The sequence below is a fragment of the Panulirus ornatus genome, chromosome 49 (assembly GCF_036320965.1).
Source record: "Panulirus ornatus isolate Po-2019 chromosome 49, ASM3632096v1, whole genome shotgun sequence".
NCBI classification, from domain to species: Eukaryota; Metazoa; Arthropoda; class Malacostraca; order Decapoda; family Palinuridae; genus Panulirus; species Panulirus ornatus.
Window position 1 is genome coordinate 13,389,217 of NC_092272.1, and position 23,723 is coordinate 13,412,939.

The 23,723-nt window shown below is 38.1% G+C and overlaps 1 protein-coding gene across 2 annotated transcripts in view; it reads left to right on the forward strand.

Moving 5' to 3' along the window:
- The window catches only part of LOC139764410 (nephrin-like), a 605,317-nt gene that overhangs the window by 403,233 nt on the left and 178,361 nt on the right, over positions 1-23,723 (forward strand). For both annotated transcript variants that reach the window (XR_011716371.1, XM_071690970.1), the window contains exons 5-6: positions 15,910-16,100; positions 18,267-18,429. Coding sequence is in view for 1 of the 2 variants with exons in the window: in XM_071690970.1 (XP_071547071.1) it covers positions 15,910-16,100; positions 18,267-18,429 (354 nt within the window). In the remaining variant the exon portion in view is untranslated. The remainder of the gene's footprint in view (positions 1-15,909; positions 16,101-18,266; positions 18,430-23,723) is intronic.

Consider the following 23,723-nt stretch of genomic DNA (forward strand, 5'->3'; position numbering starts at 1 on the left):
CAATGACTTAGAAGATCAAAGCTAAATGCATATTCGTAATAGGATACACAGGGCAGAAGCCCATAACCATGCTATTCAACTTACTAACAAGCTAACTACCATTAGCCTTTACTCGAGGGATATCCTTCAGTCGTTTGCCTTAATCATGAAAGGTAACGTAATTATAGATTTACTGTCTAATTATGGATTTCCTATTGATAATTCTTACACGTATTAATGGTTGAAAGTAATAACACACAGAGATCACTCGTTCGTGAGGGTAGATATGGTCTGAAGGAAGTTCAGGTGCGATATGGAATTGCCTGGCACATCTGGGCTCCTTACCAAACGATGGTGGATAAATATTTGAAATAAATGTCAAAATCAAGCAAGCTAAGAGCAATCAAAAAATAGAAAAAGAAAATTGACACAATATATGATTTTTCCTTCTCAAAATACAAAATTCACGACTGATGATAATAATGATAATAATGATGTTAATAATAATGATACTAATTGTTAATGATAATGATGATAATATTAATAAATGATAATGATGATAATATTAATGATAATGATGATGATGATAATAACAATAATGATAATAGCAATAATGATGATAATAATAATAATAATAATAATAATAATAATAATAATAATGATAATAATAATAATAATGATAATAATGATAATAATGATAATAATAATAATAATAATAATGATAATAATAATGATAATAATGATAATAATAATAATAATGATAATAATAATAATGATAATGATGATAATAATAGTAATGATAATGATGATAGTAATAATAATAATGATAATAATAATGATAATAATAATGATAATGATAATAATAATGATAATAATAATAATGATAATAATAATAATAATAATAATAATAATAATAATAATGATAATAATAATAATAATAATAATAATAATAATAATAATAATAATAATAATAATGATAATAATAACAATAATGATAATGAGAATAATATATAATTATAATAATATGACGGTACCATTGATAATGATATTGCTAATACCATTAACATTACCTCACTTCTTCATCCCTTGTTCTCGCTGGAAAGTACACCAGCGCAACACACCCAAAACTTAGCCACCAACCCAGTTTGATACACTGGAGTTCCATATTGTGTGTTGTCCCGTCACACGCCATATATACACGGACGTGAGGGAGTTTTCTCACGAATCTGTTTGACCCCCCGTTCGGTGAAAACAGGTACACCATGAATGGAGAGGTGCATATATGTAGTCAATTCGACCTCGCACATTAACTCTCTCTCTCTCTCTCTCTCTCTCTCTCTCTCTCTCTCTCTCTCTCTCTCTCTCTCTCTCTCTCTCTCTCTCTCTCTCTCTCTCTCTCTCTCTCTCTCTCTCTCTCTCTCTCTCCCTCTCTCTCGACACGATAGATCAGTATGATAACTTCACTGAGAGCCCTCATGACTATGGTAGCTTTTCCCTGTCTATTGAACTGTTAGTTTCTATCTATTGGACTGTTAGTTATCTATCTATTCATCTACCCGTCGAAAAACCTTCCTCATGTGAGACCTGCGAATCAGGTTCTGTCACTCAACAATAGACGGTATCTGGCGATCTATCTTCTATTATCTATTTAATCATAGTCTCCTGTCATCGAATTTAAGATTTCTTTGCTACATATAAAAGCCCAGTGTATCAGAATATCCAAATTATCTTGTACCAGTTGACGAAACTTAGTTTCTGTTCAAAATCTAGTTCGTCTACGTATTTCGGTGTGTCAAAGTATAGTCCAATATCTTCGTAATACATAAGGAACAAAATAACATTTTCTGTTCATTGCTGCTCTCTCTTTCATTACGATCTGTCATGCAGTTTCATTCTCTCGCCAACATTGGCCAAAATCCATACCAGCTGTGTATCAACTTCTGCTGAAATCAATGATAAAAGACTTTATCGAATATCATCTGGAAATCTAAATGATAAAAATCATTCGCTCTACACTTATCATATCTGTTGACTATAGCAAAAAGGGAAATCAAACAGATTGGGTAGACATGAACTTTCAATATTCCTCTAAATTACTTTATTCGAGAGTATTTCCACAAGGATGTCAGCTAGAGTGTGGCAGGAGCAACTTATAACCTGAGACATATTATATTTCTTAGACACTGGCGTTACAATGACAGACTTCCAGTTTTAAGACAAATTCATGTAAAAAGCAACTTAATGCTTCGAGCTGTCACGGGTTTAGAAGACTCATGTTAAAACAATTTCATTCTTCTGAGATTAAACTCATCCGGACTTATGGTTTATGTGCTTTTAATCCGTTTAATGCCGGCAATATATCTTAATTTGTATGTCTGGGTGCTGTAAAAAGTTTTCATCTGTTAGCTATGGGAATGCAGGTAGAACCAAGACTGTGTCGCCAGTTGTCAATATGGATGAAATTGATGATTGAATAAGATCTTACTCATGTCTCTTCCGTCATATGTTAACTCGACAATTTTCTTAAGCAATGGAGCGATCGATTCTCTTGCTTAAAATATAACTATGTCAAATTCTTCTGGATTTCTGTTTCTGTTTTGATCAATCAATGCATTGCATTGATGCTCACTGACACATGACCTTCTCCTGTCTATGAAAATGTACATAATTCATTCTTGCATTGTTTTAAGTTCATTTGCTATTTTCTTGGACAGCCGAGAGACCTATTCAAACTGTCTTAGTAGTAGAAAAAGGATCGAATGCTACGCAGTGAAACATGCAAGATTATTACGAAGATCTCTCTCTCTCTCTCTCTCTCTCTCTCTCTCTCTCTCTCTCTCTCTCTCTGTCTCTCTCTCTAACTGTCGCAACATCCACGGACCAAAAAAGAAAAAAAAAACCTCACATGTCGGTCCTCGCTGGCACACAAAACTGTGATCCAGACACGAAATTAATTCGCTGGGTTTCGTATCTATTGCTGGAACTAAGTCTAATGTATTTGCTCCTCGAGTTGACTTCTCAGCGCCTGTATTTGGACCATGTTATGAACGTTTGTATACATACTGCGCCTAGGGGACTACCGGTGCATGTACAAGTTCAGAGGCAAAAAATGACCTCTTTCGTTTAACTGATAATCATCAATGCAATCTGCTATTATGTCCGGTATAACGAAATATCTATCGAAAAAATGAGAAGGATTATATGAGCTGGTCTATTCATTTATACCATTTAATACCCAGTTTCAAGGGAGCATCGAATATCAAATAAAAACTTATATCCTCCATATAATCAAAGTATAAGAGAGAGAACATTATTCTTTGGGTTTTAAATGCCTGCTATGATACTAGATAAAACGATACAGCCAGTTTACGATTCGAATATTCTTTTCATAATGATCGTTTTGGCTATGACCATCAGCACTTTCTCTTTTTTCAAATACGTACTTGAACGTTTAATTTCCTCATTATTACAGAGTGTGTTTAGAGTTTTATGTTTATAGATTCGTCTCTCCACATTTTCCGGTATTTATGTACGGGTATTTTTTCATTTTTCCCTTTATCATTATTCGTATATCATGAGTAATAATTTTCCTTCAGCAGAACAGATTGCATCGTGCATAACATGAGAACTTGGATAACATAAGAGCCTTTTTACTCGTCTAGAAGTGTTTGTAAGAGAGCCCTTACCATCGCTGCACATCTTCATACATATAGTCGCTATATTTTCTAATGATTTCATAAGGTAATCTGTTTCTCTCTGAGGGACCAAAAGCTGCATTTTCTTCATTAGTTTACGTATACATAAATATACACCCGAATATAGTGCATATGAACGCACACTTCCATATAACATACAGACCTCCAACAGCCAGGATCGAACCCAGGACCCCTGCGTAGCAGGCGGGAGCGCTACTGTTAGGCTGTGATCGCCATCACAGTCTATTCAGAACACTCCCGCCTGCCACGTAGGGGCCGGATTCAATCCTGGCTGTTGGAGGTTTGTATATATATATATATATATGTATATATATATATATATATATATATATATATATATATATATATATATATATATATATATATATATATATATATATATATATATATATATATATATATATATATATATATATATATATATATATCCATAGATATATGGATATATGGATATATGGATATATGGATAGAGTTGTGCGCAGGAGGATGGATGTGCTGGAAATGAGATGTTTGAGGACAATGTGTGGTGTGAAGTGGTTTGATCGAGTGAGTAACGTAAGGGTAAGAGAGATGTGTGGAAATAAAAAGAGCGTGGTTGAGAGAGCAGAAGAGGGTGTTTTGAAGTGGTTTGGGCACATGGAGAGGATGAGTGAGGAAAGATTGACCAAGAGGATATATGTGTCGGAGGTGGAGGGAGCAAGGAGAAGAGGGAGACCAAATTGGAGGTGGAAAGATGGAGTGAAAAAGATTTTGTGTGATCGGGGCCTGAACATGCAGGAGGGTGAAAGGAGGGCAAGGAATAGAGTGAATTGGAGCGATGTGGTATACCGGGGTTGACGTGCTGTCAGTGGATTGAATCAAGGCATGTGAAGCGTCTGGGGTAAACCATGGAAAGCTGTGCAGGTATGTATATTTGCGTGTGTGGACGTATGTATATACATGTGTATGGGGGGGGGGTTGGGCCATTTCTTTCGTCTGTATCCTTGCGCTACCTCGCAAACGCGGGAAAAAAAAATATATATATATATATATATATATATATATATATATATATATATATATATATATATATATATATATATATATATGTATATATATATATATATATATATATATATATACATATATATATATATATATATATATATATATATATATATATATATATACATATATATATATATATATATATATATATATATATATATATATATATATATATATATATATATATATATATATATATATATATATTTATATATATATATATATATATATATATATATATATATATATATATATATATATATATATATATATACGTATATATATATATATATATATATATATATATATATATATATATATATATATATATATATATATATATATATATATATATATATATATCCCTGGGGATAGGGGAGAAAGAATACTTCCCACGTATTCCCTGCGTGTCGTAGAAGGCGACTAAAAGGGGAGGGAGCGGGTGGCTGGAAATCCTCCCCTTTCTTGTTTTTTTTTTTTAATTTTCCAAAACAAGGAACAGAGAAGGGGGTCAGGTGAGGATATTCCCTCTAAGGCCCAGTTCTCTGTTCTTAACGTTACCTCGCTAACGCGGGAAATGGCAAATAGTATGAAAAAAAAAAAAAAAAAAAAATATATATATATATATATATATATATATATATATATATATATATATATATGTACATTACTATAATTTGTACTTTATCTTCAACCAATCAAACACCTCTACCAAACAGCTTTACATCGTGCCTCTTACAAGATCGTACATATTCAGCTTCATTAGTCTGTCATCGGAATATCAGTCCTGAGTGTTTGGTTTCAATTATGTTATTCTTTTCTATACTCTTTAGAGTTATTTCCAATCCTTATGAAAGGTGATCCAAACTTATTTGCACTACTGTATTTGAGTGTTCCACCATTTTGCCTTCTCTTTGGAAAATGATCATCTGTCACGCACTATCACATATTGTCCTTCTACTGCACCGAAAGTTTTGCTAAAACATTTCAAATTGACGTCCATATCGTTTCCAATGATGATATATATCATCCTTGATTTGACTGTCAAGGTGAGTGTGGAGATTACAATTTGCAAAGCGTGACATTCAACGTTGACCAACTGAAAGTCACTTCAAAGGTGATATGTTGCAACTCACTTGAACCGAACATTTTTCCAGAGTTAATGTTAAAGACTTGACCCTCTTTTGCAACTAGAACCAAGTCTAACGAATTCACCTCGAAAGGAGGTTTCTCAACGAAGTGTATACTGACACCATTAAGTTTTGATAGAGCTTAAGTCCCAGGGATATTTGAATGGGATTCTTCCCACTTAAATACCTGTATGTTGTAATTTCCTGTCCATTACGTATTCCTGCTAACTGGTCATAAAGCTGTTCGTCTTCCTCTGGTGTCTGTGCTTGTGGGGGTTAAACTAATCTAACTGATATTTTCAAATGAAGTTTATCTTTAATTTCCACGAATATAAAACCTATAATATTAGCTGTTATAAAATTTTCCCCCACAAGAATGACATGATATTTATTCAAGAGCAAGACACAATGTCTGTTCTATATATCGTATTATTGTTAGAGAGAATGTTCCCTGGAAATGCTTGTTCGGCGAGGAAATCTATATTTTGGAAACATACACACACACACACACACACACACATACATATACTGCATTGTTGAGTGGTTGATAGGGTTATTTAACGTATGTATGACTCATGGTGAGGTGCCTGAGGATTGGTGGAATGCGTGCATAGTGCCATTGTACAAAGGCAAATGGGATAAGAGTGAGTGCTCAAATTACAGAGGTATAAGTTTGTTGAGTATTCCTGGTAAATTATATGGGAGGGTATTGATTGAGAGGGTGAAGGCATGTACAGAGCATCAGATTGGGGAAGAGCAGTGTGGTTTCAGAAGTGGTAGAGGATGTGTGGATCAGGTGTTTGCTTTGAAGAATGTATGTGAGAAATACTTAGAAAAGCAAATGGATTTGTATGTAGCATTTATGGATCTGGAGAGGGCATATGATAGAGTTGATAGAGATGCTCTGTGGAAGGTATTAAGAATATATGGTGTGGGAGGCAAGTTGTTAGAAGCAGTGAAAAGTTTTTATCGAGGATGTAAGGCATGTGTACGTGTAGGAAGAGAGGAAAGTGATTGGTTCTCAGTGAATGTAGGTTTGCGGCAGGGGTGTGTGATGTCTCCATGGTTGTTTAATTTGTTTATGGATGGGGTTGTTAGGGAGGTGAATGCAAGAGTTTTGGAAAGAGGGGCAAGTCTGTTGTGGATGAGAGAGCTTGGGAAGTGAGTCAGTTGTTGTTCGCTGCTGATACAGCGCTGGTGGCTGATTAATGTGAGAAACTGCAGAAGCTGGTGATTGAGTTTGGTAAAGTGTGTGAAAGAAGAAAGTTAATAGTAAATGTGAATAAGAGCAAGGTTATTAGGTACAGTAGGGTTGAGGGTCAAGTCAATTGGGAGGTAAGTTTGAATGGAGAAAAACTGGAGGAAGTAAAGTGTTTTAGATATCTGGGAGTGGATCTGGCAGCGGATGGAACCATGGAAGCGGAAGTGAATCATAGGGTGGGGGAGGGGGCGAAAATCCTGAGAGCCTTGAAGAATGTGTGGAAGTCGAGAACATTATCTCGGAAAGCAAAAATGGATATGTTTGAAGGAATAGTGATTCCAACAATGTTGTATGGTTGCGAGGCGTGGGGTATGGATAGAGTTGTGCGCAGAAGGGTGGATGTGCTGGAAATGAGATGTTTGAGGACAATGTGTCGTGTGAGGTGGTTTGATCGAGTAAGTAATGTAAGGGTAAGAGAGATGTGTGGAAATAAAAAGAGCGTGGTTGAGAGAGCAGAAGAGGGTGTTTTGAAATGGTTTGGGCACATGGAGAGAATGAGTGAGGAAAGATTGACCAAGAGGATATATGTGTCGGAGGTGGAGTGAAAAAGATTTTGAGTGATCGGGGCCTGATCATGCAGGAGGGTGAAAGGCGGGGAAGGAATAGAGTGAATTGGATCGATGTGGTATACCGGGGTTGACGTGCTGTCAATGGATTGAATCAGGGCATGTGAAGCGTCTGGGGTAAACCATGGAAAGCTGTGTGGGGCCTGGATGTGGAAAGGGAGCTGTGGTTTCGGGCATCATTGCATGACAGCTAGAGACTGAGTGTGAACGAATGAGGCCTTTGTTCTCTTTTCCTAGCGCTACCCCGCACACATGAGGGGGGAGGGGGATGGTATTCCATGTGTGGCGAGGTGGCGATGGGAATGAATAAAGGCAGACAGTGTGAATTGTGTGCATGGGTATATATGTATGTGTCTGTGTGTGTATATATATGTGTACATTGAGATGTATAGGTATGTATATTTGCGTGTGTGGACGTGTGTGTATATACATGTGTATGTGGGTGGGTTGGGCCATTTCTTTCGTCTGTTTCCTTGCGCTGCCTCGCAAACGCGGGAGACAGCGACATTGCAAAAGAAATAGAATAATAGATATATATATTGGAAAGGATCACAATTTTGCGCTTCATCAAGATATTCCCATGAGTCCACGGGGAAAATGAAACACAATAAGTTCCCAAGTGCACTTTCGTGTCATAATCATATCATCCGGGGCGACACAAGAGAGAAATATATCAATTGATACACAACGAAGAGATGTAGCTAGGACGCTATTTGGTAAACAAGTTCGTGTATTGTCCTAAGAAATCATCCTCAGACATTCTGGTATATGAGTGAGGTATATTGTGAGAAATATGAAAGCCACAGATTTGACATCGTTTCCCCTTGGGAAGAAGGGCGCCGTGAACACACACAGGTAAAGACACAAGCACCAGTGTTCCAGTGTTCTTCCCGTCTCAGTGTTCTTCCCGTCTCAGTGTTCTTCCCGTCCTAGTGTTCTTCCCGTTCCAATGTTCTTCCCATCCCAGTGTTTTTCCCGTCCTATTGTTCTTTCTGCCTCAGTGTTCTTCCTGTCCCAGTGTTCTTCCCCTCTTAGTGTTCTTCCCGTCTCAGTGTTCTTCCCGTCCTAGTGTTCTTCCCGTCTCAATGTTCTTCCCGTCCCAGTGTTCTTCCCATCCCAGTGTTCTTCCCGTGTCCAGACCTCATCTCGGTATGGGGTGAGGTGGACTCCAATCCACCACCGCCACGACTTTATGACATATGTATAGATGCAAAGACAAATATACAGTGTTCGAAACCCTGAGAGGGTTCGAAACCCTGACAGAGTCCGAAACCCTGACAGGGTTCGAAGCCCTGTCAGGGTTCGAAGCCCTAGTATATAAACACTTGACCTGCTATGGACACATTGCTGTTAAAAGTACTTACACAGAGGAACGTTGTGGTCTGTTCTCCACACAGAGGCTACATTTTTCTAACACAAAGCGTGTAGACCCTCACTGAGGAGCTATCTATAAACTCTATAAACTCTAATAAACTCCTATAAACTCTAATATCAACACAAGATCATATCCATTGCCCCTTTCTATTCAGAATGCTTTCTATATTTCTTCAGTGCATAGATTGGATCTCACTTAGTAATGTACAAAGTTTGGAACGGGCATTTAAGTAATGCTCCATTCTACGTATAAAGGTGTTATTTTCCATTTTTAGTTATAGGTGTTTATCAACAATTTCATATGGACCGATACGAACTCATTTCTTACAGGGTTTAGCTGTAGAAAAACGTAATCTATCAATTTTTCCATTTTTGATTACGTGTACATTTTTTTAATCAATTTTCTAGGATTCTCTCTCTCTCTCTCTCTCTCTCTCTCTCTCTCTCTCTCTCTCTCTCTCTCTCTCTCTCTCTAAATCTATCTATTTATATCTCTGCCTGATTATTAAAAGGACAGATGTGTAGATGTCCACTCACGGAGACTGATAAAGCTTAGTCTACCCAAGGAAGAAATAAAGGATAAATGATAATGATAACAGAAATGCAAATAGGATGATAATGATATTGGTATAATTACCATTAATCAAGGACACCTTTGAAAATATGTGGATTTAACCTCCTTCCAATAATTTTTGTTTTGAAAACTTCAGTGTTGAAAATACCTGCGCTGATAAGCATAACTGATGGAATTTAGTTATCTTTTTTACCATTCAGAACGTAAAGGTAATAGTTACTTAAATGAATTACCTTAAATCCAAAGCCTACATGGATGTTACTGTGGTTATGATAAGGTTGGAGAAGTAAAGTGTCATTGATTTTAGAAAGAAGATATTACCAGAACCATTAGGGGAAGGCCCATTGATAATGGATAAATGAAGGGGAAAAAAATTATTATAAATGATACGTATATGTGATAAGTTAAAAAGAATGGAAATAAGAGACGATGATCAAATATCCATACGATCTGTGACCTGTGGAGAGAGAGAGAGAGAGAGAGAGAGAGAGAGAGAGAGAGAGAGAGAGAGAGAGAGAGAGAGAGGCTAAAGATAGAAAAAACAATCCGTGTCATATGATAGGTGGGGGCAGACGGAGACACCCTCCACCATCCACCCCCCAGGAGCCTAGCTAACAACTTGGGAACACGGGTGGTGGTCGTGTCGCTAATGAATGATGGGCGACGTCTTAGTTTAGTGCTGGGGAGGGAGAGAGAGAGAGAGAGAGAGAGAGAGAGAGAGAGAGAGAGAGAGAGAGAGAGAGAGAGAGAGAGAGAGAGAGAGAGGTGAACTCTGAAGTGGACGGAAGGTCACTTATTATCTTACCCCTCAGTTCCAGATTCAGCTCTACTGGAAAAAGAAAAGAAAGAAAACAAAGGTATTTTTAAAGATATGAAAATCTAAAGTCTCTTGTGTCCTAGTTTCACACAGTGACACAAAAGCTTGCCAGGATAAAAGCGAGGGTTCAAAAATTTGCGAACCAAAAAAAAGAGGAAAAAAGAAAGGGATTTCTATTGTCTTTGCGAAATAATCCTTTTGGCAAAATTGATGACAAAACAAGGTAGTCAAACTGGATCCTTTTAGGACCCCTGCTGTGTGATATTTCACTTCGTCTCGCAAATGTTGAAAGCAAACAGGTCTTGTTATCGAGGTACCACTGGTGTAAGAGCTCGCCTTGAGGGAGGAACACTTGCCAGTCGTCTTGCGCAACTCCTATAGATGAATGATAAACATAGTTCATTGCTACCCAGGTCCCTATCTCCCAGTGTTGTTGTACGAAGTCTGACGGTGAATGCAAAAGGGGGGTTTGGCAAGTGCATATATAGATCACCCTACTCTAAGGGATGTCCATATATAATACAGAGCTACAGGCTGCATTCTGACCGAACACAAGGCAACACGAAACTTCACGACACATCCTCCATACCCAACAACCCAGACAAGCAAGTGAAGACAGTATGGTGCGGTAACTCTCACTCACGCCACCAGAGAGCAGCACACACACACACACACACACACACACACAACACACACACAGTCACCATCATTCAACACAACAAGAGACTAGCACTCGTTCACCCACTTGGGTTCACAGGCAAGTACATAAACCACAACACCACCTAAGTGTGCGTTAAACTGAGGCCTTTTACTGGGGAAGATAATGTTAAAACGTATCTATGCTTCCATAATGCAGTAGTTTAGGCATCGCTGACTGAGTCATATAGACTATGATAGTAAACCCAGGTGTTGGATCAGTCCTATGGAGACGGGAGATACTTGGGTTTACTTGACATGGGTTTAGTGCTGGTTTTTCAGAGTCTCAGATGACTTATCGTATCAGAGACGATTCTGGTCGTTATCTGGGCTTGGTTTATCGCGATGCCGGTTCTGTCCATCGCTTCAATGGTCGAAATTTTTCGATCCGCTTTGCCAATCTGCCATTCGTCTGAGTTCTACATTGCTATGGCATCTTTTAATTGGCATCCCAATTTTTTTCTTACTCCATTTTTCGATCATCCAATTAGTCTTCTATTCTGTGTCTATTTCCTTCCTTCCTTCCTTCTTCTTTTTCTTCTTCTTCCTTTCTTCCTCTTCTTCTTCTTCCCTCCGTCTTCTTCTATTTCTTCTTCTTCCTCCCTTCCTCTTCTTCTTCTTCCTCCCTTCCTCTTCTTCTTCTTCCTCCCTTCCTCTTCTTCTTCTTCCTCCCTTCTCTACTCTTCCAATATTCCCCCATGTTTCTAACGAATCTCCTTCCAGTATTATCTTCCTTATTTTCCCCCTCGTCGTTCTTCGTCTCCCTTCTCACTTCCTTCACTTCCACACAGTTTCCATCGTGTATCTTAAAATCTATGTTAACGAAGCGACACACAATGGAATCATTACCATTGAATACATAATGGGTAGCATAGGTCAGAGAATTCTACGAAGAAAACCTTCAGAATGATATCAAGGTACTGCACAGAGAGAGAGAGAGAGAGAGAGAGAGAGAGAGAGAGAGAGAGAGAGAGAGAGAGAGAGAGAGAGAGAGAGAGAGTTTTTTCTCAGTAAAACTCGAGACGCTGTTGTCTTATGCACGAGACACAGCTAAAGCTACGAAGGTTGAACTTGTCATATTATACATTCAAAACATCAGAAAGGAGCCAATAATCAGAGGGGAGCGAGCCAATATGGACTTGTCTAATATCCTGTAGTCATTCACTCGTATTAAAGATGCCAATTATTTTGTATAGTGAAGGAGAGGGAAATTCATAATAGACTCCAGTAAGACGTCAAAGATAATAGTCACAATTAAGGCCATTTGTTATAGCTGTAATTTGTCAAACCTGTATCCGTTTTATGACCCATCTCGTCACACAGACTGAGAGCAAACATCAATATAGTTGGGATGGGGATGTAGCTGGAAGGCATCACAGAAATGAAGATTTTAGTGATGAGAACATCCCGCTCGAGTCCTCTTCCTCTTTCATTATACTCCTCCTTCTCCTCCTTCTCCTCCTTCTCCTCTTGTATTATACCACAGTAGAATTTGCCGAGATAATGGGGCACCTAGGTTTTCTAGATATGCCGAGGAGAGCTCTCTCTCTCTCTCTCTCTCTCTCTCTCTCTCTCTCTCTCTCTCTCTCTCTCTCTCTCTCTCTCTCTCTCTCTCTCTCTCTCTCACACACACAACACTCGATGACCCGTAGCTCCCGCAATTCTTCGTTCTTAGCTTAAAGACCCGAAGGGGGGGGAGGGGGGGTCTGCACTACGCGCGCGCCCTTGCCTAATGGGAAAATCTGGTCGCACGGACGTGTAATGTTGACCCTGCTAATGCCTCGTTCATTCCAAACAGCTGTATATAGAACTTACAACTTTAAGACGTCGTCCTTATCGTCTCTCACGTTCTCTATATAGAAAGTACAACTTTAAGGCAGCTTCCCATCTTCTATCACGTTCTCTATATAGAAGCTACAACGATAAGGCGGCTTCGCATCTTCTGTTACGTTGTACATTTAGGTTCGGTAGATGCTATCTGCTAGCTGTGTAAGACTGATGGGAAATGACCAGTGTAGACCCCGTTGTTCACCAACGTGAGACGAAGGGTATTCGAGTACATAGTATTCGAATAGTCATCTCATTTCCAGCACATCCATCCTCCTGCGCACAACTCTATCCATAGCCCACACCTCGCAACCATACAACATTGTTGGAACCACTATTCCTTCAAACATACCCATTTTTGCTTTCCGAGATAATGTTCTCGACTTCCACACATTCTTCAAGGCCCCCAGAATTTTCGCCCCCTCCCCCACCCTATGATCCACTTCCGCTTCCATGGTTCCATCCGCTGCCAGATCCACTCCCAGATATCTAAAACACTTCACTTCCTCCAGTTTTTCTCCATTCAAACTCACCTCCCAATTGACTTGACCCTCAACCCTACTGTACCTAATAACCTTGCTCTTATTCACATTTACTCTTAACTTTCTTCTTCCACACACTTTACCAAACTCAGTCACCAGCTTCTGCAGTTTCTCACATGAATCAGCCACCAGCGCTGTATCATCAGCGAACAACAACTGACTCACTTCCCAAGCTCTCTCATCCCCAACAGACTTTTCATCCCCAACATATATCCCCAATATATATATATATATATATATATATATATATATATATATATATATATATATATATATATATATATAATAGCATGGTCATATGTGTGTATGTAAATATGAATATCATCATAGGGTAATACACTGACCTAATTAATATGGAAATCAGGATGCATATCAATGCATATCTCAGAGTCCCTTCCCCCCCCTCAAAAAAAAACAAAAAACAAAATAACAACAGCACAATAACTGTAAAATTCCTGATCTATATCAACCATTAGTTCACTAGAACAATATACTTTGTTAATACTGGATAACAAAGTGCTCACCCAATAACAAGCCAAAATCTGCTCCCCTTGCATTGCACCAGACTTAGTTAATACATTACCAGGAACACACACACACACACACAAAATAAATGTCAAAGCCTACGGAATATCAAATGCCTTTGAGGCTGATGGTGAAAGAGGTTGGAAATGCGTAAATTACCATGGGAGGACTAGAAAAACATTCATATCATTAAAAGAGAAAAAAAACTGCATTTTTTTCCCCTGTACGTTGGCTTAAAGAGGCGCAAATAATGTCATTCTTCATATCTAAGGGATTTATTTATCAAGTCTATCATCAATATCATATATGGCACTGTTGTCAACCACGCTAATTGGCAAATCATTACGTAGGTAAGAAAAGAAAACCTGTTGAAGATAATGTCCTTTGCCTCATTGGAGGTAAAAATGTTGCCTACGAGCTGTGGTGATCGCGACGAGTAAAATCATACAAATCCAGGTTTAAGTAGCTTATAAGATAAAGATTATCATCAAAGGTTTTGAGTACATGTGTTGGATCACCTCTTAACATTCTCTTTTCTAATCTAAGTTGATCAAAGTCATTTAATTGGTTCTTATGGAATTTGTTTTCCAATCCATGATTCATCTTCGGTGATCAGTGCTGCATTTCTCCATCCTATACTTTTCTTTTTTTTTTCCTGAGTAAGGTAAACATTCTTAAAAATAAAATTCATTTTTTTAAAAACGTACCAATGAACTGTAAAGAGATAGGTTGAATTACTTTTCCTATTACAACAGAATTCATACCATAGTTCGTCTTCCCGCTTTAACGAACTTCAGGGAAAACTTTGCACTAATTGATATTGAAATTCATTTGCTAACTATAAACCTAGTCCATAGGTTGTTCTTGCGCCAATTTGAAGCTTCAGACGTTTAGTTTAAGATTTGGGTTTATTTCCCAGCTTAGAAAGTCTACAACATTTTTCATTATAGGATTAAGCTGAGCTTGAATTAACAAATAGCAAGACACTACAGCCTACTCTATTTACCCAATCAATGTTAAGTAGGGTGTATTCTAGAACAGTTTGGACTCACTGATCAAATCATGAACAACTGACCATGAAATTTCCTCACTGTCTTACCCTCTGGCCATATAAACAATAGTCATCTCACCACTACATCTTCCCTCGAAAAGTTTAGTCTTACCATACGTGCCATCAGCGTATCAGATCCATTTCGTCCCTCTAACAACTTAATCCTTACCGTAGACGCCACCACAATGTCCCTGTTTACAATTTAGCCTCATCAGTATCTCATAACATTTTCCTCTTCCTTAAAGTCTCCTTTATCACTGTAGATCATCAACATCTCGGCAATATGTTTTCTCTTCTCTACAGCCTCGTCCTCCTCTGCTTGTTCTCCAGCAAAAAGCACATCTGTCACTTCCTTACACTCCAGTTAAGCAATGATGGTCATCAACAACTGCGTATTCCCCTCTTACAACCTCGCAATCACCTAACATATCAACAACTTGTTCATTACATTTCATTAATCCCTGAAGTACCGTTTTCTTCAACTAACTCTCCAGATCTCAGCATGTTTACCTAAAACTTTCTTCTTTCTCAACCGATCACGAACAACTCAACATATATGGACCTCCGTGGTGTAGTGGTAAGCGTTTCTGACCGTGACGGATTCATGGGCCACCCAGGGTCGAGCGTATAGGTTCGATTCCTGATTGCAGCAGTTGGTCCACAGTCAAACCAGCTGTTTATCCATCCCTAAGAGTTGGTCGATCCTCTGCAAAACGTTATTTTCTCAGCATCTGCATCTTTCCAAGTGCTTCGTCCTGTTCCAGAATTAACCAGCACCTCAGCACACATCCTTCTACCTTCCAGCCTCGTCACGTCGAACGCATCTGAGCCTACACGTCGTAGTGCCTCCAGGCCAGCCGGTGCTGAGGGTCGGGGGACAGAGGGCTACAGACGGGGTCCTAGGTCCTCTTCAGGAAGGCAGCGCCCTAGCCATCACTTGCAGCGTCGGAGGCGGGGATCCTCCTCCAGCAGTGGTCTGGAAAAGAGAAAATGAGGTGAGTCGGTGGGGGGAATATTGGGGACTATGTATTTGATTCGAACGACTGGATGAGGAACCTCAAAGCTTTTTTTTCATGAAGTGATGAGTCAAAGGAACTTTCTCAAAGTATTGTGTGAAGGCCTGGATGACTGGAAAACTGAGTTGGGATGCTTAAAGCCAAAAGGAAATGTAACAGATTGACTGGGATGAAAGAGGCAAAGAAAAATTGTGGTTATTGATGTTAGGATCTGGAGTTATGTTGGCTTTGAGTAAGGTTTTTGATATCAATGAGGGTCTATGAAAGACTAGAGGTCCTTTGGTCATATAATGGTACTGATAAATTTGATTTTGAGTAGATGACGAACGCGAAGGAGTATAAACCATTTACTTATCCTGAAAAAGAGAGCATCAAGTGAATCAGTGGCTGTTGGGGAATTCAAGAGGGTATTTCTTAGACATGTTAAGAGAATATGATCCTGTGTAGAATAAATAATACACCAGGATCTGATAAGATTCCAGGACTCCAGACGAAGGAATGGAGTCCTGTGGTTGCAGCTGCTCACACCAAATGCCACTGCACTTGTAAGAAGGATGCGAAGATAATTTTTTTCTCTGTTGATAACTAGGTTTAACTTCAGGACACGCACGAAGTACTGAAAGTTTGTGATAATGTTACCTGATAAAGGAAGAACACTTCAGACTTTGTTTGAATGAATGGTAGACTATACAAATCATGCTGCATGACTGACTAACTTCAGGATGAATATGATGAATTAGTTTAGGGAAGATTATGATCATGACAGTAATGAGTGAGTCACATATGCTTCAGAACATTAAGAAAAGATCAGGAAAGCGTAATCATTATTCTTTGTGATACAGTAGCGCTTTAGCATTCACAGGAAGAGTTTCTGGATGAATAATTGAGTTACTTTGTATGTTACATGTCTCGAACTCGTTAAATTGATTTAGTTTGAATGGATGGGGCTGTGAGGGAGGTAAATGCGAGAGTCTTAGAGAGAGGGGTGAGTGCTTGGGAAGTGAGTCAGTTGTTGTTCGTCGATGATACAGCACTAGTGGTGGATTCGAGTGAGAAACTGTAGAGGTTGGTGACTGAGTTTCGAAGAGTGTTTGAAAGGAAGAAGCAGAGAGCAAATTTGAATAAAGCATGGTTCAGGGACGGGCTATGTGAGGTTTGGAGAAAAATTGAGGAGGTGAAGTGTTTTAGATATCTGGGAGTGGAAATGACAACGAATAAAACAATGAAAACAGAAGTGACTCACAGTGTGGGTGAGGAAGCGAAAGTTTTGGGAATGGTTAGATGTTGTAAGTGTGGTAATAAAAAGAGTGTGGTTGAGAGAGCAGAAAAGGGTTTGTTGAAATGGTTTGGACACATGAAGAGAATTAGTGTGGAAAGGTCGACATAAAGGATATATTTGTCAGAGGTGGAGGGAACAAGGGGAAGTGGGAGACCAAGTTGGTGATGAAAGGTTGGAGTGAAAAAGATTTGGAGCGATCGAGACCTGAACATGCAAGAGGGTGAGAAGTCTGCACTGGATAAAGTGTATTGGTATAATGTGGTATACAGGGGTTGATATGCTGACAATGGACTGAACCAGGGCATGTGAAGCGGTCAGGGTAAACAGTGGAAAGGTCTGTGGGGCCTGGATGTGGTTAGGGAGCTGTGGCATCGATGCATTACACATGACAGCTAGAGAATGGATGTGACCAGAGACCGCCTTTCCTCGTCTTTTTCTGGCGCTACATCGCAATTGCAGGAAACGACAATCAAGTATGAAAATATATTTGTAATCATTGAATATATGACTTGATTGACAGAGCTAAGCACTTGGCAATATGAAAAGAAAATCAAAGCTATAATTCGAAGAAATGAATAAGAAAAATTTAGAAAACTTTTGATTTAGATGATGCACTTCAAAGAATACTAGATGCAATGTCATGACGAATGAAATAGTGTTAGATATAATTCTATAGAAATTATTCAAGTAGATTATCTATTTTGAGTAGATATATATATATATATATCCTCTCTCTCTCTCTCTCTCTCTCTCTCTCTCTCTCTCTCTCTCTCTCTCTCTCTCTCTCTCTCTCTCTCTCTCTCTCTCTCCCTCCTAACACACATGAAAAGCATCCAGCCCCTATCCTCCTCCTTTTCCCCCATCAGATCCTGGACTCCACGGTCGAATCTCGCTCAGCATCTCTGACTGTGAACCAGCTCAGCATTCTGCGTCTAACCAGGTCCTTCCACAACGCTAGGCTGACCTGTGTGGCCTCCAATAACAATGTCACAGTGCCCATCAGAGCTTCCCTCACCGTCACTATGAACTGTGAGTATTGGTTCTTATTACAGTGTCTTATAGTGTCCACAACTTTATATTAACTATTTCCTTAAGCCCTTTTCCTTCCAGCGGTGTTTACATATGCATCTCACTTTCCAATCATGGCTGAGAGTTGTGAGTTCAACATGCGTCCCACAACTTGTGTTTACAACTCTGTTAAGTGGTTATGGGGTGATTATATAGTTCCCATGCGTCCCACAACCCGTGTTCACAACTTCGTTAAGTGGTTATGGGGTGATTATATAGTGCCCATGCGTCCCACAACCTGTGTTCACAACTCTATCAAGTGGTTATGGGGTGCTGTTATAGTCCCGTTCCCAGAAACATTTTTTGTGAGCGATTGGTTCAAAATTTTCATCTACTAAATCTAACTTAACCTAACCTAACCTAATCTAATCTAACCTAACCTAACCTAACCTAATCTAACCTAACCTAACCTAATCTAACCTAACCTAACCTAATCTAACCTAACCTAACCTAATCTACCTAACCTAACCTAATCTAACCTAACCTAACCTAATCAAACCTAATCTAACCTAGTCTTACCTAACCTGACCTAACCTAATCTAACCTATCCTAACCTAATCAAACCTAATCTAACTTAACCTAACCTGATCAAACCTAACCTAACCTAATCAAACCTAATATTACCTAACCTAACCTAATCTAACCTAAAATAACTTAATCAAACCTAACCTAACCTAACCTAACCTAACCTAACCTAACCTAACGTAAGGGATAAGTTTTCCTAGCCGGGGGCTTGTAAAGGGTAAATCTATCGAAAGTATATAACAGAATTTGCGTAATTTACGTCGAACGTAAACTGCTAAAGTACCGATCACAGAGGTTTTATTTTCTGAAAGAGATCTGTAAACAGTTTTATACACTTGAAAATTCAGTCTCATACCTTTCCCTCTCTCGAAATAGAAATGACGTATATAGGAATAATGAAAACTCATCTTGAAAGACTGGTTCGTACAATCTATCTTCTACCAGTTGGTAAACCATTATTCTGTTAAATGATTTTCTAACATTTATCAAAAAAATACACTGATGATGTGTGAGAAATGTATTCATGTAGCACTTATGTTTAACGTTCTTAAATCGTCAGAGCTCTTGTGTTAAACACGAAATATTCATTTTTGTATTACTTGTGTTTAACGTTCTCAAATCGACAGAGATCTTGTGTTAAACACAAGTTTTTATTTATGTAGTACTTACGTTTAACGGTCTTAAATCGTCAGAGTTCTTGCGTTAAACACGAAATATATATTTATGTAGTACTTGTGTTTCACGTTCTTAAATCGCCAGGCTCTTGTGTTAAACACGAGTTTATATTTATATAGTAGTTATGTTTAACTTTCTTAAATCGTCAGAGTTCTTGTGTTAAACACGAATTTATATCTATGTAGTACTTGTGTTTAACGTTCTTAAATCGTCAGAGCTCTTGTGTTAAACACGAAGATTGTATTTATTAAATGCTTATGTTTAACGTTCTTAAATCGTCAGAGCTCTTGTGTTAAACACGAAGATTGTATTTATAAAATGCTTATGTTTAACGTTCTTAAATCTTCAGAGCTCTTGTGTTAAACTCGAAATATTCATTTGTGTATTACTTGTGTTTAACGTTCTCAAATCGACAGAGATCTTGTGTTAAACACGAAGGTTGTATTCCTTAAGTGTTTATGTTTAACGTTCTTAAATCGTTAGAGCTCTTATGTTAAACACGAAATATTCATTTGTACAGCACTTGTGTTTAACGTTCTTAATTCGTTAGAGCTCTTGTGTTAAACACGAAATATTCATTTGTGTATTACTTGTGTTTAACGTTCTCAAATCGTCATAGCTCTTGTGTTAAACAGGAAATATTCATTTGTGTATTACTTGTGTTTAACGTTCTTAAATCGTAAGAGATCTTGTGTTAAACACGAAATATTCATTTGTGTATTACTTGTGTTTAATGTTCTCAAATCGAAGAGCTCTTGTGTTCAACACGAAGATTGTATTTATCAAATGCTTATGTTTAACGTTCTTAAATCTTCAGAGCTCTTGTGTTAAACACGAAATATTCATTTGTGCAGTACTTGTGTTTAACTTTCTTAAATCGTCAGAGATCTTCTGTTAAACACGAAGATTGCATTCCTTAAGTGTTTATGTTTAACGTTCTTAAATCGTTAGAGCTCTTGTGTTAGACACGAAGATTGTATTTATCAAATGCTTATGTTTAACGTTCTTAAATCGTCAGAGCTCTTGTGTTAAACACGAAATATTCATTTGTACGGTATTTATGTTTAACGTTCTTAAATCGTCAGAGCTCTTGTGTTAAACACGAAGATTGTATTTATAAAATGCTTATGTTTAACGGTCTTAAATCGTTAGAGCTCTTGTGTTAAACACGAAATATTCCTTTGTGTATTACTTGTGTTTAACGTTCTCAAATCGACAGAGATCTTGTGTTAAACGCGAAGATTGTATTCCTTAAGTGTTTATGTTTAACGTTCTTAAATCGTTAGAGCTCTTATGTTAAACACGAAATATTCATTTGTACAGTACTTGTGTTTAACGTTTTCAAATCGTCAGAGCTCTTGTGTTAAACACGAAGATTGCATTTATTAAGTACTTATGTTAAACTTTCTTAAATCTTCAGAGCTCTTGTGTTAGACACGAAGATTGTATTCATTAAGTGCTTATGTTTAACGTTTTTAAATCCTTAGAGCTCTTGTGTTAAACACGAAGATTGTATCTATTAAATGCTTATGTTTAACGTTCTTAAATCGTCAGAGCTCTTGTGTTAAACACGAAGATTGTATTGATTAAATGCTTATGTTTAACGTTCTTAAATCGTTAGAGCTCTTGTGTTAAACACGAAATATTCATTTGTGTATTACTTGTGTTTAACGTTCTCAAATCGACAGAGATCTTGTGTTAAACGCGAAGATTGTATTCCTTAAGTGTTTATGTTTAACGTTCTTAAATCGTCAGAGCTCTTGTGTTAAACACGAAATATTCATTTGTACAGTACTTGTGTTTAACGTTCTTAAATCGTCAGAGCTCTTATGTTAAACACGAAGATTGCATTCCTTAAGTGCTTATGTTTATCGTTAAGTTTTTACAAAATTCAGAATTTGTGAGACTGCTTGCTTGTACGCGGGCTACACCTGGTAATTACCTCCTTCCTTGCAACGGATGCTTTTAGACAAATTCTCTCAAGTCCAGACTAACTTTCGCCCCGTGTTTTAAAGATGCGGGTGTTTTCCGTTTTCTTTTTCATCACGCAACATTTTCTTTATTCTTTTTTTTTCTTTGAGTGTGGCTTGGGATTTACGCTGTCGCTCTTTAAATGTTTGCATGTCATGAAAGTAACGAGTGATCCTGTGAATACGTGTGCCGTAAACAATGTTGCGCTCACAGCTCATTTGTTTGAGCTAAAGCAACATTTCTGAAACAGTAGCAAATACTCACTACGGACGCATTCTTCCAGGTGTATGGCCTCTGTGCTGTAGTGGTTAACGTTACCCCGTATAGGTTCGAACCCTAGGAGCAAAATCGGCTTGCAGTTGACCAAGCCGTTCATCCTCTCCTCAGGGGTAGTTGGTAAGCGGCATAACATATATGTATATATATATATATATATATATATATATATATATATATATATATATATATATACAGTATTCGAATAGTCATTTCCCTATTAGAGGCGATCATAGCCTAGCAGTAGCGCTCCCGCCTGTTGCACAAGGGTCCCGGGTTCGATCCTGGCTGTTGGAGGTTTGTACATTCTATGAAGGTGCGCGTTCATATGCACTTGGTTCGTGTATATATATATATATATATATATATATATATATATATATATATATATATATATATATATTGGAAAAGATCACATTTGAGAGTGTGATAAGATATATTCCTATGAGTCCACGGGGAAAATGAAACACGATAAGCTCCCAAGTGCACTTTCGTGTAATAATCACATCATCAGAGGAGATACAAGAGAGGAATATAACAGTCAGTTGATATACAACGAAGGGTCGTAGCTAGAGCGCCATTTGGTAAACAAGTGACTACTCAAATAGAAGTCAGGTGTGTTCACGTGTGGTAACAAGCGTATCATAAATTTTTATGTGGACAAGAAGGGGAAGTGTTTACAAATTTCATCAACAATAGAGTTATTCAATTTGTATAGACCTTCACTAATGTTAAGGTAACAATTCTTGTGTATTCAATAATAGAAGATTCAATGATATTTCTTGTGGTACTGGAGATAGAGTTAATAACTGAAATGGCACTACACGAGTCGATACAATGATCATAGCTTTTAACATAATTAAACAAAGCATTTAATTCATGTCGTGTTCTCATATTACATTTATGTTGCTCAAGTCTAAGAGAAAGATCCTCACCAGTCTGCCAACATAAAAGTTGTGATAAGTTTTATGTTAGGCAGAGTGGTAAGGATCTTTCTATTAGATTTAAGCAGCATGATTAAACAAGGCGTCTGATTCTCGTTCTGTTTATATTGAGTCTTAATCAATAAAGAAGGGTATATGTGCGAATAGGAAGAGAGGAAAGTGAGTGGATTCAGGTGAGGGTGGGCCTGCATCTAGGGTATGTGATGTCACCATGGCTTTTTGATTTGTTGATGAATTGAGTTGTGAAGGAAATAAACGCAAGGGAGAGGAGCAGACCTACAAATCCTTTGTGGTGAGTTGGATTTGGAGATGTGATTGGGGGAACCTGGGAGGTGACTCAGATGTTGTTTGCTGATGACACCACGTTGGTGGCAGATTCGAGTGAGAAACTGCAGAAACTGGTGTCTGAGTTTGGGAGAGAATGTGGAAAGAGAAAGTTGAGAGTGCGTAGGCGTGAATAAAAACAATATCACTAGATATAGCATCAAAGATGGGCAGGTAATTTGTAGTGTGAGTTCGACTGGAGACAACTTGGAGGCAGTGGTGTTTTAGATCTCTGGGAGTGAATATGGTAGTGAATGGAAAATGGAAGTTGAAGTGGGCCCCAGATTGAGTGAGGGGACAAAAGCCCTGGGTGCACTGAGGAATGTGTGGACAAAGAGGTGACTGACTTTGAATGCAAAAAAAGGAATGTTCGATGGTATAGTAGTACCAACGGTGCTATATAGATACGAGGCGTGGGCCTTTGGCAAAGATTGTAGAGAGGGCGAACGTGTTAGAAATGAAGTATCTGAGGACAATACACTGTATAATGAAGGTTGATCGAATCAGAAACAGTAGTGTAAGAGAGAGGTGTGGTAGTAA